Source organism: Salmo trutta, chromosome 12 (assembly GCF_901001165.1).
Source record: "Salmo trutta chromosome 12, fSalTru1.1, whole genome shotgun sequence".
Classification (NCBI taxonomy): domain Eukaryota; kingdom Metazoa; phylum Chordata; class Actinopteri; order Salmoniformes; family Salmonidae; genus Salmo; species Salmo trutta.
In genome coordinates, this window is record NC_042968.1 from 55,141,640 (window position 1) to 55,160,730 (window position 19,091).

General features: G+C 41.4%; 1 protein-coding gene across 4 annotated transcripts in view; it reads left to right on the forward strand.

Moving 5' to 3' along the window:
* Positions 1-19,091, forward strand: part of tnpo1 (transportin 1) — a 61,020-nt gene that overhangs the window by 11,799 nt on the left and 30,130 nt on the right. For all 4 annotated transcript variants that reach the window (XR_003880258.1, XM_029768836.1, XM_029768838.1 and 1 more), the window contains exon 4: positions 5,077-5,183. Coding sequence is in view for 3 of the 4 variants with exons in the window: in XM_029768836.1 (XP_029624696.1) it covers positions 5,077-5,183 (107 nt within the window). In the remaining variant the exon portion in view is untranslated. The remainder of the gene's footprint in view (positions 1-5,076; positions 5,184-19,091) is intronic.

The following is a 19,091-nucleotide window of genomic DNA, read 5'->3' on the forward strand; positions in this document are numbered from 1 at the left end:
CAAATTATAGTCCCACTAAGTGCAAACCAGATGGGATGGTGTATCACTGCAGAATGCTGTGGTAGCCATGCTGATTAAGTGTGCCTTCAATTCTAAATAAATCACGGACAGTGTCACCAGCAGAGTACCATCACACCACCTCTTCCATGCTTCACGGTGGGAACCACACATGCAGAGATCATCCGTTCACCTACTCTGCGTCTCACAAAGACACGGCGATTGGAACCAGAAATCTCAAATTTGGACTCATCAGACCAAAATACATATTTCCACTAGTCTAATGTCCATTGCTCATGTTTCTTGGCCCAAGCAAGTCTCTTCTTCTTATTCGTGTACTTTAATAGTGCTTTCTTTGCAGCAATTACACCATCTGCAGCAGAGGTAACTCTGGGTCTTCCTTTCCTGTGGTGATCCTCATGAGAGCCAGTTTCATCATAGTGCTTGATGGTTTTCCTGTGTTGACTGACCTTCATGTCTTAAAGTAATGGACTGTCATTTCTCTTTGCTTTTTTTGAGCTGCTCTTGCCATAATATGGACTTGGTATTTTACCAAATAGGGCTATCTTCTGTATACCACCCCTGCCTTGTCACAACACAACTGATTGGCTCAAATGCATTAAGTAACAAAGAAATCACACAAATGTAACTTTTAACAAGGCACACCTGTTAATTGAAATGCATTCCAGGTGACTACCTCATGAAGCTGGTTGAGAGAATGCCAAGTGTGCAAAGCTGCCATCAAGGCAAAAGGTGGCTACTTTGAAGATTGTAAAATATATTTTGATTTAACATTTTTTTGGTTTCTACATGATTCCATATGTGTTATTTCATAGTTTTGATGTCTTCACTATTATTCTACAATGTAGAAAATAGTAAAATTTTAAAGATAACCTTGAATGAGTAGGTATGTCCAAACGTTTTACTGGTACTGTTTATTTATTTATATATATCACACACAGTACCAGTAATAAATAAATTATATATATTACTGGTTGTCTGTGTGTGTGTAAACAAACAGGACAAAAGGGGTGGGGGGGTGAAACTCAATTTTTTTTTTATATAACACACAGTACCAGTAAAAAAAATAATATATATATATATATATTTTTTTTTTCACCCACCACCCCTTTTGCCCTCAGAACAGCCTCAATACGTTGGGGTATGGACTCTACATGCTTTCGAAAGCGTTCCACAGGGATGCTGGCCCGTGTTGACTACAATGCTTCCCATGGTTGTCAAGTTCGCTGGATGACCATTGGCTGGGGCAAAATTCTTGATACACACGAAACTGTTGAGCATGAAAACCCCAGCAGCTTTGCAGTTCTTGACACAAACCGGTGTACATGGCACCTACTACCATACCCTGTTCAAAGGCACTTAAATCTTTTCATGCCCATTCAACCTTTTTGAATGGCACACATACACATTCCATGTCCCTTAATCAATGTGGATTTGAAATGGATTTAACAAGTGACCTCAGTAAGGGATCATAGCTTTCATCTGGATTCACCTGGCCAGTCTGTCATGGAAAGAGCAGGTGTTCTTAATGTTTTGTACACTCTGACTGTCAATACCATTGTACCCATAGTGCAGAAAAATGACTTAATGATGGACAGCTCCAGATCTGAATGGCAGTAGTGTTTTAAGCTTTTGTTCCAGCCCAGCTCATACCTGATTACAAAACCCTTGACACACTCCTTCTCTTCAATGACTGAAACTGATCAAAGCAGGAGAATGGTGTTCCAGGCAATGTTCCCTCTAATATTTTTAGACATTGAGCAATATTTTTGGTCTGCTGATCGCTAACTTGAACCTTGTGTGTATCTTCCGGTGTGCGTTTACTGCGAACCCTCAAGGCTGTACCCGCTTTAATATACTGTTTTAACAGTGGCCAAATAGGCTACTGTGGCTATTTGATCATTTTTTAATTTTTTAATTTATTTATTTCACCTTTATTTAACCAGGTAGGCAAGTTGAGAACAAGTTCTCATTTACAATTGCGACCTGGCCAAGATAAAGCAAAGCAGTTCGACAACATACAAAAACACAGAGTTACACATGGAGTAAAACAACATACAATCATTGATGCAGTAGAAAAAAAAAAAAAAAAAAAAAAAAATCATAATGTAGGTCTACCGGAGTGCCCTACCATCAAAAACAATGGAGAAAATGCATACCGTAACAGCTATTTCCATGATAAAATGTTATCATTCAGCCTACAGTAGCAGCCAACGTAGGCCTACATTCCATGACACTTTTGGAAAAAAAACAACAAAAAACAACATGCAGGGCTTGACATGAAGTTGTTTAGCCACTTGTCCTTCAGACAAGGAGGCGACTGAACATTTTGTTGTAATGCAAGAAACCACTTTACAAAATAAAATGCATTATTATTCCAATACCATTTATTACAGAGAATCAGACAGATTATGCTACCCGTTGCCTATTGGCTACTTGGCTTATTCAAGCCTGTCTCAAAATACAACACCGCCCCTTTTTTAAGACATAATAAAAAAAAAAGCTTTTCAAAGATGTCTAGAAATGTTGAAGTTTTGTGCTCCCACATTGCTTACTACAAATGAGCTATAACTGGGCTAATAACTCACTAACTAGCTAAAAATGTGAACAAATGTGCAGCTCTCGCTTTGATCTCAAAACAAGCGCATAATAATTGCGACCGCTCATGCTGTAAAACAGTCCAGTTCAAAGTAAATGGCACAAATCCATATATGGCAATGTTCTAATTGCATGTAGGTCTACTGCAGCTCTGATTGGTTATGGCGCACCGGTCTGTGTAGAGTACAGGCCTGAGTCGTGCCTGTCAATGCAATAGAATCCTAGTCCGATTGCTCTCTGCCTATGTAAAATAATAATCTCTTGCGTAGTTTAGTTTTGCGTACGAAGTCTTGCATAGTTCGTTTTGTTTCGGTATGTTGCATTGATAGTGGCTAATATTGCGTTGATTCCATCACAATTCCAACAGTAAAGGGAAACGTTGATAGTGTTACCTTTCTAGAGTTTTCCCCGTTAGTTCAGTTCAGTCTTGTACTTTTCTCGAAGGTGGAATTTATTATTATGATTTTTTTTTTTTAAATGCGCGTCAGTCCCTGGTGAGCTGTGCGCCCACACGCAGCTTAGAGGGAACATTGGAACCGCTTACCTAGTTTTTAAAGGTGATAAGACTCAGACACACCCATTGGTTCTAGAATAGAGGAGGTGCAAATAAGATTTGCAATTTGGTATCAATAACATCACAGTAACTTTACCTCAAAAACAAACGTGTGAATAACAATTAATTTAAAACCCACCATAGCAGGTAGGACTAAATAATGTGACTAGGTGAAAAATCTCTGTGCCCTTGAGCGAGGTACTTAACCCTAATTGCGCCATTAAGTCGCTCTGGATAAGAGCGTCTGCTATATGACAAATGTAAATGTATTGTGTAAAACTTGTCAATTTAAACAATTGTCGCCAATTTATTTATTGCAAATGTTAGCAAGCATTCGATAGTTGATCCAGATATTCTTACCTTTGCCTCGGTTTCGTCCAGATCATCATGGCCCTGGTGACATACGTGAAGCATGTGACGGGCATGTGTAGTTCTGTATGATAGCCACATTAGCGGCTAATTAGCGTTTAATTTTTGAGGAGTGACTACAGATTAATATATTGATAAGTCACCTTGTCCGAAAGATAAGGTCACTTATCATTATCAAAAAGTCACAACAGGGTAAGCCTACACTAAACACAGACCTTATTTGAATTGGTAAAAAAAAACACAACATGGAAAAATGAATTGTGAAAAAATGATTTGAAATCATTGACATTTTTGACCACTGTGTTTTTATGGGTATTATGACTCGTACTGTATTAACCTGAATCTTTGAGTCATTGAGGGGGATTCGATTTTCTGGCCCGGGTTACCTCGGTTGGAGAAGTTTGCAACGGGTGAAAAGTGATTTGCATTCTTTTTGGAACCGGGCTGCCTCGTGGGCGTGAGCCAGGTGCCCCGTTCAGAGCCAGTGGTGGAAAAAGTAGCCAACTGTCATACTTGAGTAAAAGTAAAGATGCCTTAATAGAAAATGGCTCAAGTAAAAGTCACCCAGTAATATACTACTTGAGTAAAAGTGTTTGGTTTTGAATATACTTAAGAATCAAAAGTGTAAATAATTTAAAATTCCTTATATTAAGCAAACCAGATGGCACCATTTAAAAAAAAAAAAAAATGTATATATTTTAATTTCTTAAGTAACATTTTGAATGCTTAGCAAGTACTTTTGGGTGTCAAGGAAAATGTATGGAGTAAAAAGTACGTTATTTTCCTTTTAGGAATGTAGTAAAGTTAAAGTTATCAAAAATATAAATACCCTAAAAAGCCCACTGCAAAATCAGCTCAAAATAAAAGTGACGTAGCATTGGCTAGATTATGTACGTGAAGCAATGAGTAGGATTCTCTGTTTCCCATTTAAAAAACAAACAAAAAAACGCTTTATCTGCCTTCCCAATTTAAAACTACTTTGAAAATTCTAACATATTTTATGGAAAATATATGTTATGTTTCTGGATGCTGTACCATGCTGCCTTATTTCCGACATGACCAAGCGGCACAGATTATTGTTTGATTTGAGAAAGGCACTCCTCCCTCACCGCTTTTGCCTGTTTACGTCACAGGCCATAGACTGGTACACCACGGCTCAGGGTAATATAACTCCGTTCGTCTCACTGGTGTCTGGCTGCATGGTTATTTCTGAAGGTTTGATTAGCCAGCTGGCTTGTTGAGATAGCCAATGGTGTTTGCGTGGTGCCTCCTTATCAGAGTCAGCAGGCAAGCAACAGACTGTTCCGGGGCTCTGTTGCCATGGTTACCAAACATCTGACAGAAATGAACAAACAGGAGTGTGTAAAGCACCTATTATAAACCGACTCAAAGTGCAGGATATTGGCTCTGCCAATCCTGATGGTGATCATGATGATTAAGCAAGGAGGTGATTGTTATAAGGGAGGGTTGTGGAGTTGCTTCGAGGAGACCTGTCATCTGTCTCTCTCTCTTTCTGTGTCTTTGTCTCTCGACCCCAGGTATCCTCATCACTACCATCGCCTCCAAAGGGGAGCTGCAGAACTGGCCTGAGCTGCTGCCCAAACTCTGCCTTCTGCTGGACTCTGAGGACTACAACACCTGTGAGGTGAGGGACGAGACTAGGACAGGGTCTGGGCTGCCAGGTCTGTGAGCTGAGCTATATGTCGATCACTACCGTGATGTGACGATCTAGGTTAACACAGGACTGGGCTGCAGATTTGTTTTCTGAACTGTCATACGCTAAATATTGTGAGGAGAAGACTAGATTAGGATACAACTGGACTACACTGCTACATCTGGGAGCTCAGGTTTACAATTGTACTACTAATATGGTCTCATGACTGCTACTGAGGTGAGTATGGTTTAGGATAGAGGTTGGTTTGAGAGTTGTTGTCCCGTCGCTGTAATCGGTGGATTAATCAGAGATGATCTGCGTTTGAATGAGTGACCTTGATGTTTTGAATGAGTGATCTGGTTGTCTTGTCCTTTTTTCACATTCAATACCAGACACAAGCAAAAAAATATGTAGGTGTTTGTTAGTGTTCCTGTGCACTTCTCTGGTGAGGGGGGGGTCAAATAAAGCAGCATCTGGATGGAGTCCTGCTGACCGGCTCAGCTGAAGGCAAATACTCACAGCTGGATAGGAACTAACCCAAAACTGCAGCTTATTCAACATGAAATCACTTATATTATCCCTCTTTCTCTCTCTCTGCCTATCTTTTATACCAGTGAATATAATCTGACCTCATTTCTTGACTGGCTCTCGCCATGACCAAGAATACCGTCTTTGGTTAAGAGCAAGCCAACAACATCAAAGTGGTGGTGCTAAGTTAAGCTTTTTTTGGGGGGGGGGAGAATATTCTTAGCACTTAATCACATTCGGTGTCAATGTTGGGTGGCTGCCCTACTATTAGCGTTACTAACACAACTATTAGAATGACTGATTATTGCAAGAAGAGTTAGTAAGGTTAAAGGGATGGACACAATGCTACTGTACTTTGACTTCGTCATTGTGCTAAAGCTAGTTAGCATTGGCTCTTGAAACTAACACTAACTTCCTTCATAAAAAATAAATAAAACGGTATCCATTTTTATGTCAGAATCTCACAGTATCCCTCCTAGTTGACACAGCAGATCTGTGGTTAGTCAATCGATCAGTCAGATTTGTGATCATTCATTTGATGTGTCATCATGCCATGTTTGGGGGACATTTTAAGACTAAAGCCCTATACTATGTATGTGATTTGAGAAGGTAGCAAGGTAACGTAACTTTGGTCAACTCTGAATAACTGGTACCATGAAAGTGGCTCACCTTTTTAGCCAGGTAAATGTATATGGTAACTAATCCTTCATTACTAACCTGCTCCCGGGCAGGCTAACTCCATTTATCCTGAATGTAGTGCAGGGCTCAACATTAACACTTGTTCTCTTGTCCGGGACAAGTAAAATAAAAATCACAATATCAAGCAATTACTCTATGAATTGGATCAGTGAGGCCAACATTGGAATAATATTCTTATCGAATGTTCATATACAGTAAATTCGGAAAGTTTTTGGACCCTTTGATTTTTTTGTTCCACATTTTGTTACATCGAGGTTCGATCGGGTTCAAGTCCGGGCTCTGGCTGCGCCGCTTAAGGACAGACACTTGTCCTGAAGCCACTCCTGCTTTGTCTTGGCTGTGTGCTTAGGGTCGTTGTCCTGAGTGCTCTGGAGCAAGTTTTCATCAAGTATCAATCTGTACCTTTATTCTCTGCTCTTCTCCCCCAATTGCTCAGTTTGGCTGGGCGGCCAGCTCTAGGAAGAGTCTTGGTGGTTCCAAACTTTTCAATTTTTAAGGATGGAGGCCATTGTGTTCTTAGGGACCTTCAATGCTGCAAAAAATGTTTTTGTACCCTTCCCAGATCTGTGCCTCGACACAATCCTGTCTTGGAGCTCTACGGTCAATTCCTTCAACCTCATGGCTTGGTTTTTGCTCTGACATGCGCTGTCAACTGTGGGACCTTATATGGACAGGTGTGTGTGCCTTTCCAAATCCTGTTCAATCAATTGAATCTACAATCAAGTTGTAGAAACATCTGAAGGATTATCAATGGAAACAGGATGCACCTGAGCTCAATTTCGTGTCTCAAAGCAAAGGGTCTGAATACTTATGTAAATGAGGTATTTCATTTTAATTTTTAAATCAATATTTGCAAATTTGTCTAAACCTGTTTTCACTTTGTTATTATGGGGTATTGTGTGTAGATTTGAGGAACAAAATGTATTTAGTCCATTTTAGAATAAAGCTGTAACAAAATGTGGAAAAAGTCTAGGGCAGAATACTTTCCGAACACAGTGTACATAAATAAAAAAGCCTACATGTCAGTGTAGGTGATATGCATATTGGCTACAGTATTGGCTGCAGTAAGGCCCGATGAGGTGTGGCATATGGCCAATATACCACAGCTAAGGGCTGTTCTTACGCACAACGCAACGTGGACTGCCTGGATACAGCCCTTAGCCGTGGTATATTGGCCATATATCACAAGCGCCCGAGGTGCCTTATTGCTATTATAAAGTGGTTACCAATATAATTACAGCAGTACAAATAAATGTTTTGTCATACCCATGGTATACGGTCTGATATCCCCTGGCTGTTAGCCAATCAGCATTCAGGGTTTAAACCACCCAGTTTGTAATGAATGATAATTAACGTCAAAAGGCTTGATTCTGTCGACCTACTTGAGGCATGGTTCATTGGTTCGTCGAGCTTATAATATGAAGAAATAAAACGATCAGCATTTTAAGTTAAGTCTTTTGCATCAACCATTGCTTTTGTAGTCTGTTTTGAACAGTATCAATATCTTTTCTTTTTAGGCCTGGAGGGAATTATTTAAAAAGAATACAACGCTTTATATTTTTGTTTAGTTAAGTGTTGGTCCCGTGTTTCATGAGCTGAAATAAAACATCCCAGGAATTTTCCATACGCACATAAAGCTTATTTCTTTAAAATATTGTGCATACATTTGTTTACATCCCTGACAGTGAGCATTTCTCCTTTGCCAAGATAATCCATCCACCTGACAGGGGTGGCATATCAAGAAGCTGATTAAACAGCATGATCATTACACAGGTGCACCTTGTGCTGGGGACAATAAAAGGCCACTCGAATGTGCAGTTTTGTCACACAACACAATATAACAGATGTCAAGTTTTGAGCGAGCATGCAATTGGCATGCTGACTGCAGAAATGTTCACCAAAGCTGTTGCTAGAGAATTTAATGTTAATTTCTCTACCATAAGCCGCCTCCAACAATTTTTGAAAATTTGGCCTCACAACTGCAGCCCACGTGTAACCACGCCAGCCCAGGACCTCCACATCCGGCTTCTTTACCTGCGGGATCGTCTGAGACCGGCCACCCGGACAGCTGATGAAACTGAGGAGTATTTCTGTCTGTAATAAAGCCGTTTTTTGGTGCAAAAAATCATTCTAATTGGCTGGGCCTGGCTCCCAGGTGGGTGGGCCTATGCCCTCCCAGGCCACCTATGGCTGTGGCCTTGCCCAGTTGTGAAATCCATATTACGGTTTAATGAATTTATTTCAATTGACTGATTTCCTTTTTATATGAGTTGTAACTTGAGCTCCCGAGTGGCGCAGCAGTCTAAGGCACTGCATCTCAGTGCTCGAGGCATCACTACAGACACCCTGGTTTGAATCCAGGCTGTATCACAACCAGCCATAATTGGGAGTCCCGTAGGGCAGCGCACAATTGGCCCAGTGTTGGCCGGTGTAGGCCGTCATTGTAAATAAGAATTTGTTAACGGACTTGCCTAGTTAAATTTTATTTTTTGTTCAGTATATTTGGTTGTAATTGTAATGTTGCAGTATTTTTTTAGGCTAGCAAGGGTGGCCATCCTCCAGGAGAGCCTTAAAGGGGCAGTGTTGTATTTTGAGACCAGCTTGAATATGCAACGAAGCCAATGGGCAGAGTGTGCATTTTTTGGGCTGATTCTCGATGGTAAACAAATATGGTAATGTAGGTTATTTTGTAAAGTGGTTCCTTGCGTCATACAATGATGTAACTTGTTTGTCTTTAATTTAAAAAAAATTGATAGGTGTGCAAAAAAGGTGCTTGTGCACTGATTTTCCAATTTTTTAAAATGTAACCTTTATTTAAATAGGCAAGTCAGTTAAGAACAAATTCTTATTTACATTGACGGCCTAGGAACAGTGGGTTAACTGCCTTGTTCAGGGGCAGAACGACAGATGTTTACCTTGTCAGCTCGGGGATTCGGTCTAGCAACCTTTCAGTTACTGGCCCAACGCTCTAACCACTAGGCTACCTTCCAAAGACTGCATTAATGATAAGTAATAAAATTTAAGATGGTACTTCAACAAGCTTATTTCACACGATAGCCTGCTGAATTTGCTAGGTAACTTTCCTTTTGACTTCGGCACATGAAAACGTGGCACTGACTCGCCCGTGGATTGATGTTCCAGCGTTATCGGTGAAGAGTTCGGCGTTTTGACTAGCCACGCGTGACATGCATCCGCAGTTACAAGCCTGCTAGAGTTGGCTGCAGGCGGGCGAGAAATATCCACCATCGTAGTACGGATGAAGCCTGAGCTGCAATCTGAAGCTACAAAACCCTGAAAAGATCTTGCTTCGTTTTGTAGTATACACCTCAGGTGTTACTCTATCTGCTGTTGGCCAGCCAGTCCCCTCTCACAGTTCTCCTCTCTGACACGCCTTTAGTTATGGGTGTGTCCTGAGTTATAGCTTTCTCTCTAGTGTGTGTGTGTGGCTATGCTGTGCTCATAGATATTCAAGTCAGGTAAAGGGTATGGAGAGGGTTAGAAAAATCCACTAAATGCATTTGATGATCAAACTACGAAGGAATGGATGTAGTGTGTTTGCATGGAGGCTAGCGTATTTTTAAATACCAATTTGATTGGGGCGTCATACTTTGCATCAAGCCTGGCGCTGCTGATGCAGAGTTGCATCGTGGGAAAACACTCCCTTGCAACAGCCCCAAAAATAGCCTGGCTGTCCCAGGATGCTTTGCGGTGGCCCCTGGCGGCTTGCCAGCAGCAGTAAATATAAAGCCACACACTCGCCTCACAAATGAGCTGATTTGAGGGTGCCACACCACACACACACACACACACAGAGTTCTTCATATACACTAGTGATGGGGGGGGGTAATTGCCACAGTTAAATGTCATTATATTATATGGATGCTTAGAGTCAAACACTTTTTTTTTTTAAACAAAATCGAATCAAAATGTTGCGTTCGCAAGCAACTAGTCTGCTGTACCTGTGCCAACTCCACTATTTTTCATCATATAGCTTGTTCTCCATCTTTTTTAAATAGTGAGTCAACATGTTTTCTTATTTTCTCATGCGCTCTTGTCTCTCTGCGGCAGACATATAGTGAGCAATATATTTGGAACATCAAATTGCAATAAATACGCAATATCAACTCGCAATACATATAGAAAAACATGAGAATCCAATATATCGTATCGGCACCTAAGTATCGTGATTATCATCCCTGGCAATTTCCAGCCCTAATATACACGCTGGACAGCAGCCTCCATACAGATGTGTGGCTGGGGATCACTGTGTTCTGAAGGACACACACACAGAGACACGACACACACAGACAGGTGAGCTCACACACCTACATGCATTCACTTACAGTAAAGCCCAGACACCCTCTCATTTTCTACTTACTCACTTGTGTGTAGTGTTGATTGGACTCAGACAACACATGACCTTTGTACTTCAGAATGACCTAATCTTGGCTTGATGATAGATTAGTGTCTCCACTTCCTTTTACCATCTCTTTGAACCAGAGCGTGTGTGTGTGTGTGTGTGTCTGTCTGTCTGTCAATGGCTCATTCAGATCGACACAAGCTGCATGCCATTGATCATTTACCATGGAAGCATGGATCACTCTTATAGTCTAACACTTAAATATGCCCCAGTGCTATCTTCAACGGGACACAATCTGGACTCATCAAAGGGAATCCAAGTAAAGCCGACGGGAGATCGAGTTGACCCGTACTCCTGGGCCTGGCAGACATCCCAAAGGACAGCCTGTACAATGGTTCTCACTATTGCCACAGGGTGTTCCTCCAACACAGAGCTGGTTCAGAAGCAGAGATTTAGCGCAAGTTATTTTCTGCGGTGGAGCTGGAGTGAGCTGTGATTTGTTTTGGTAATACTCTTCAGGCGGGCGGGTACTCCAAGGGTTTGGTGTACTCGGCTAGATAAACCTCGCCAGTCAGTTTAGAAGTGTCGCCTTGAGATCTGCGTAGCCTAGTTCTGCTGTTTTTAATTTGCTGAAAGAGTAGTTGCTTTCATCAGAGAATATAAATAGTATGCATGTAGCGTATTAGGCCTGCTGTTAATATGTCATTGATTGATGTGAGTTATTCAGAGCATATGGATGAGCCTCAGCCGGGTCATGTTACAGACAGCCGTTGGACTTGTAAATTCTAGCTGACTGGTACATTTGTGTGTGTGTGTAAAAAAGGCATTCCACTGACTGAGCTCTTTGGCAGTGGTCCTAACAGCTTTGCGTGGTACAGGGCTCTGGGTAGCATATTACGTGATGAGAGTTGACGACCTCGAAGTCTACCGGGCCTCACAGGCAGTGCTATTGGCACTGGGTGGCGTGGCTCTGATTTTGGCTCTGAGCAGTGTGTCTTTTATGTGTTTATACATAAAGATGATCCTTTAGCGGCTAGCCTATTACTAGATTTATCCACATCACACACTGTTCTGAGCTGTGTGTGTTAAAATCCGCATTGCACGCAGACTATATTTGTGTTGAAATCTGCAGTGCTCTCAAAGACACAATCTTGAGTTTCTGTGCTGCAGTCTCATTGTCTGCGTTTAGCCCTCTCCTGCTCTCCCAAGTATTAGATGAATCTCAGTCCCTCTGTCTGCACTGAGATCCCTGTGAGCTGAGTACACTCTACCGCAGTATGGAATGCTAACTAGGTTTGGCAGTTTTACGATTGCGTCGTCTGTCGACGATGTTCGACAGCCATCGTCGATGGTGACAACATCGTGATGTCACATGATTGTTTTTAGCCTATTTGGACTTGACTGTACCACTGGAGTCTGGCAGTGAGCACACAGCAGGGCAACATGCCAAATGGTATTTTCCCTAAATGCCATAGCTTTCATTTTTCTTTCTTTTAACCTTTTTTTATCATGGAGTCATACTGAGACCAAGGTCTTTTTTACAGATGAGCCCTGAATTACAGAAAATGCACACATCCAAATTAAAATACAAAACGAAAGCAGAAAGGGAAAAACACTGTCATAAACACGTTCATTAGTAATAAGGTCCTCAATCAGCTTTCTGAATTGGCCTAGAGGCACCAAAACATCACATTTAAGAACATTTTGAAGATTGTTCCAAAAATAAGGTATAAGAAAATTAAAATCTGATTTACCAAACTCCGTAGAGACCAAAGGAATTTCCAGAGTTGGCCATCCCTGAGACCTGGTGTGGTAACTTGTCTAAAGTTTAGTAATGATGTTGGGTACAGAGGGACTTTTTGTAGACTATACAATCGTATATCAACAATGTTAGGATGGGATGATGTGTCATTCCAGACGTCACCCAACCCTAATGCTAACTCCACACAGGTGTCTGTCTCTGACCGTCAGCACAGCAGTCACTACGACCGCAGACCGCGTCCGAACCTGTTCTGTCTCTTGTCACAGCAGTCTTAGGGGCCCTCAATACCCCTCTCTCCTATTTCCCCTTGTTCCCGTTCTCCTCTGTCACCCCTTTCCCTCTCTTCCCTCTGCGCCCCTCGCTCTATAAAAAGACCAGAGCAGGTATGTGTGTGGGTTGTCATCTCACGCTTATAGAATATTGGCTGATTGCTTTATTTAGGTTTTGATGGAGAGCAGTTTTTACTGTGGTGATTAACGGGTGTTTGGAAGGTGCTGGTGTGTGTTCCTGTCGTCTGACCGAACAACCAAGTGTAGCGCTGGCTGGTGCTTGCTCGTTCAGACATTGTACTGTATACTCTAGCATGTTGTCTGAACATAGCTTTCTAACAGAGGATAAAGGAGTAATAAAAAATTTATTTTTATTTAATCCCGTTCTCTCTCTCCTCTCAACAGGCTCCGATTATTTTGCGTAGTTGTAATTCTTGCACATTTCCACAGCAAGGCTCTTAGTCTTACAAGGACTATCCAGGTTCATTGGTATGTGCTCTTAGTCTGACTGCCCTCCCGCTTTCTCTGCTGCTTGCGCGCGCACACACACCTGTCCCAGTCATTAGAAGCTGCAAAAAATATGTTTGTGCAAAAATAAATGAAAGAATGCTAGCTAAGTTTTTCATTTACAATTAATCCTTTTTCAGTTTATGTGGTGGTATAGATTTCTGTAACTTTCTAGCAAGTATGTACTGCATGGTGTAGTGCTTTAGAACGGTAAAAAGGTGCCTATTGTTGGAACTGTTTCGGCGTAGAGGTCGACCGATTTATGATTTTTCAACACCGATACCGATTATTGGAGGGCCAAAAAAGCCGATACCGATTTTTAATCGGCCGCTTTAAAAAAAAAAGTTTTTTTATTTTATTAATTTTTTTGTAATAATGACAATTACAACAATACTGAATGAACACTTATTTTAACTTAATATAATACATCAGTAAAATCAATTTAGCCTCAAATAAATAATGAAACATGTTCAATTTGGTTTAAATAATGCAAAAACTAAGTGTTGGAGAAGAAAGTAAAAGTGCAATATGTGCCATGTAAAAAAGCTAATGTTTAAGTGCCTTGCTCAGAACATGGGAACATATGTTAAAAAGGAACCACCAGCTTTCATGTCTTCAATATTCCCAGGTAAGATGTTTTTAGGTTGTAGTTATTACAGTACTATTTCTCTCTATACGATTTTTATTTCATATACCTTTTGACTATTGGATGTTCTTATAGGCACTTTAGTATTGCCAATGTAGCAGTATAGCTTCCGTCCCTCTCCTCGCTCCTACCTGGGCTCGAACCAGGAACACATCGACAACAGCCACCCTCGAAGCAGCATTACCCACGTAGAGGAAGGGAAAAAACTACACCAAGTCTCAGAGCGAGTGACGTTTGAAACGCTATTAGCACGCACCCGGCCAACTAGCTAGCCATTTCATATCGGTTACACCAGCCTAATCTCGGGAGTTGACAGGCTTGAAGTCATAAACAGCGCAATGCATTGCGAAGGGCTGCTGGCAAAACGCACGAAAGTGCTATTTTGAATGAATGCTTACGAGCCTGCTGGTGCCTACCATCGCTCAGTCAGACTGCTCTATCAAATCATAGACTTAATTATAACATAATAAAACACAGAAACACGAGCCTTAGGTCATTAATATGGTCGAATCCGGAAACTATCATCTCGAAAACAAAACGTTATTCCTGTTACATTGCACAACCTTCAGTGTTATGTCATAATTACGTAAAATTCTGGCAAATTAGTTCGCAACGAGCCAGTCGGCCCAAACTGATTTTAAGAAAGGCATTGATGTTTATGGTTAGGTACAGTCGTGCAACGATTGTGCTTTTTTCGCAAATGCGCTTTTGTTAAATCATCTCCGTTTGGCGAAGTTGGCTGTCTTTGTTAGGAAGAAATAGTCTTCACAGTTCGCAACGAGCCAGGCAGCCAAAACTGCTGCATATACCCTGACTCTGTTTGCAAGAGAAGTGACACAATTTCCCTAGTTAAAAGAAATTCATGTTAGCAGGCAATATTAACTAAATATGCAGGTTTAAAAATATATACTTGGGTATTGATTTTAAGAAAGGCATTGATGTTTATGGTTGGCGCAACGTGTACCTAAGCAATTATATGCAACGCAGGACAGGCTTGATAAACTAGTAATATCATCAATGTGTAGTTAACTAGTGATTATGATTGATTGTTTTTTATAAGATAAGTTTAATGCTAGCTAGCAACTTACCTTAGCTTCTTACTGCATTCGCGTAACCTCGTGGAGTGCAATGTAAAGCAGGTGGTTAGAGCGTTGGACTAGTTAACCGTAAGGTTGCAAGATTGAATCCCTAAGCTGACAAGGTAAAAACCTGTCGTTCTGCCCCTGAACAAGGCAGTTAACCCACCGTTCCTAGGCCGTCATTGAAAATAATAAGAATGTGTTCTTAACTGACTTGCCTAGTTAAATAAAGGTAAAAAAAACAAAAAAAAACGACCAAATCGGCATACAAAAATACCGATTTCCGATTGTTATGAAAACTTGAAGTCGGCCCTAATTAATCGGCCATTCCGATTAATCGGTCGACCTCTACTTCGGAGGTGTCCTATAACTTTTCCAACTGTCCCGTGCATTCTCTCACGTCAGATGTCGTCACTCCTACGAGCTGCTCGTCCCTCAACCGATCTGTCTTTTAGGACTTGGAATTCATAAAATGCCAAACACTAGTTCCTAATTCTGAAAATCGCTCCTCTCTCGCCCTTAGTAGCTATGGCGCACTGGCGGAAAGCCATGCTCGATCAGCAGAGCAAGCTGGTTTGAATGGCCATACGGTAGCTAGTTTGCCAGCTTGTTGGTGAAGTTGTACGGTACCAAAGTTATGGGACTGTTCTCAGAAATTGCCATGTATTTGACACTGACAGAAGCTGGGACTGTGACTTGCTACTTTGTAACAGTTGGCCACCGTGATAACGTTGCAGAAAAGTCAGCTGTGTTGAAATCATGAAACATATTTTGTGCATTAGCTACAACTTCTGCGCTAGCTAGCTAGAGGGAGCATTCAGCATTGAGTGTGTGAACTGGTGTTGCTAGCATCCTTCCCTTTTCGTTTCATGGATTGATTTGAGACTGGTTCAGCCAGCAAGCAGATACTTGCTAGTTTTCTTGCAAATTTCATAAATACTGATTTGTACCACCACAAACACCTTAGCTAGATGTAGATTTAGGTAGTGAAGTCTTGCTCATGCAGAAAAACGTAAATATTAGCTACAGGTTTATAGTTTTTGGTTAAGATGAACTCTTTTGAGGATGAAAGGGGATTCAGTGGGCGACGTCATCTTGGTAACCTTTTCGAATGTTAGGACTAGGGATGTGCGTTTTGTCTTAACGTTTAAAGTGCCATTGGGAAGAAAAAAATAAAATAATATATATATATATATATATATATATATATATATATATATATATATATATATACATACACACACACACACACTTAAATGACGAGTTCACAGTTCAGATGTGGTTCTACGTGTGACCGCTAGGTGGCAATGCACTTCAATCCACCACGGTCCTGGCTACTAGCTACTGGTCATCACCAGTTGCCATAAAGTCATAAAGCCTGTTTTTTAATTTTTTTATTTAACTAGGCAAGTCCGTTAAGAACAAATTCTTATTTACAACGACGGCCAAACCCGGATGACACTTAGCCAATTGTGCGCCGCCCCATGGGACTCCCAATTTATTTTTATTTTATTTAACTAGGCAAGTCCGTTAACAAATTCTTATTTACAATGACGGCCTAGGAACAGTGGGTTAACTGCCTTGTTCAGGGGCAGAATGACAGATTTTTACCCTGTCAGCTCTGGGATTCGATCTAGCAACCTTTCGGTTACTGGCTCAACGCTCTAACCGCTAGGCTACCTGCCACGCCAATCATGGCCGGATGTGATACAGCCTGGAATTGAACCAGGGACTGTAGTGACACCTCTTGCACTGCAGTGTCTTTTACCGCTGCACCTCTCGGGGTAAAAAATGACCCGCCTTCACTAAACCCCTAAAATAAAGCAGCTTAATTCAATTTTAAACCCCAAATCTGTTTTGCATGAAGAAACAACCAGTCATCCATCACAAACTTTGAATATCTGGGTTTTCCCTCTTCACAATGCAGAAAGACTGCATTTAATCAGTGGACACCACTCGTTTTTATTATAATTCACCTGTCATAATTTTCTTTACTAAAGTACAGGTTTATTATTGTTAAAGGTACTGCATAGGTGTAAACGTGTGTATGTATGTGTATATATATGAATATATGTATATATATGTATATATGTATTTAGCAAGAGATAGCACTTGTATAGCCTAAGAAAGTAGCAGAAATGTGCAGAAAGTAGTTTTGAATGCATTTTATTGAAGGGAAACGATCTCGAACTTTTTTGGCAACATGGTGATATATTCTTATACTCTACAATGAGGAATTCAACTACAAAATACTGGTCTTCTCCCATGTTTTTTTTTTAACCACTGCCCCCACCCACAAGGTGTATAAACAACAAGAATAAGATAATAGATACAAAACAAAAACGTGAAGAACATAAATCAATCAACTCTAATTAGCACATGTAGGACAGTATGCAAGTGTGTGTGTGTGTGTGTGTGTGTGTGTGTGTGTGTATGGACTTTGCAGATGTATTTCTCACATGTGCAGCACATAGTATATGTTTTACAGTCCTTTTGGGGGGCAGAATTGGCATCTCCCTTCTCTTGCCTGCCCCAGCTGCAGCCTCAGGTGGATCAGGACAAGATTCAACCTCCTGAACGGCTTTCACAAGCGCTGCTGTTCGGGGGAGGCGCTCCCTTCTTTGAATGTGTGGGGTTACAAGTGCCTTTCCCAGCTGCTCCAGGAACACCCTCCTCTTGTTCCGCTTATCAGGCATCCAGGTAGGGTTGATCTTGTTCCATATCACGAAGGCATTGTATGAGGACACATCAATGATGTTATGGAAGATGGAAGATGACCAGGGGCTAGTGGGCAGTCGGTCATCCTCCTGCAACTGTAAGTTACAATCACCTTGTCCAGGTTGTCCACGCCTCCTTTGTTGTGATTGTAGTCCAGGATGATGGCTGTCTTCCTGTCCTCACGATCACTGATCTTAGCCATTTTGTGCAGTGCGCTCAGGAGGACCACATTCTTGTTCTTCTTTGGGAGGTAAGAAACTAGAGTGGTGGTGGGGGTGAAGGCAAACTTTGATGAGAAGGCCTCTCTCCCCATCCTCTAAGTGTAGTTGGATTGTGCGTCACAGGCCACCCATATCTTGATGCCATACTTTGCTGGGCATATACTGCCGGAAAGGACAGCAACCTTTTGACAAAAGAGATTACTATCAGTAATTAGTATCAGTGTCACAGAAAACATTCACATATGTATTGCTGTAATATCATTATTTAATAAAATGAACAGTGAAAATCACTTACATTACAGATATTTCAAAATGTACCTCTGAATGGAACCAGTTGCTCATCCACTGTTACTTCAGGCCCAGGGTTGTAGAGGTATGGCAGACTCTTCACCCACTTCTCCCAGACCTCTCTTATGGCCGTCAGTTTCTCTCACACGTCTTGCAGGTCTTGCCTCATGGTTATCAAATTGTTACATTCTTGAGAAAGTGTGAAAGACTCAGTGGCATCGTGGCACGGAAAATCACCCTTCCACTCTCTGCATCCCAGAGATTACATGTAGCCTCGCCTCAGGACCTATACACACCCGCTAAGATTAGCAGCCCTATGTAGGCACGCAGGTCAATCTCATCCATCCTTTCCCAGTTGTCTCCATATTTACGGAAACCCTCCAAATTTGTCATCTCCAGGATGATTTTTTTCGATGGCTGGTGTGATGAACATGTAGAATGTTGAGGTGATGTCCTGGACATGGGCAACTGCATGTCTTGTGGGCCCTGGGGTCATCCTTATGACATGTTGTGCTGCCATCCTGCCCTGGTTATCATATGGTGACAAGGACCATGTTATTTTGCTGTTCTTTGACAGAAATGTCTCTCTTTCAGCTTGGGGGATTTCTTCATCTGAAGATGATGCATTGTGCTCTGTGTTGTATTCTTCCCCATCTTCTTCTTCAGATACCACCTCCTCTTTTAAATCATTGTTCCATTATTCCTCCTGGACGTCTGAAAAATCAGGTCGATGACCTGTTGGGCACTGAAACGTGCAGTCATGGCTTCAGCAAAGAGAACTTAGGGGGGGACTGTCATCTGCAGCACCTTTATAACCTCTGA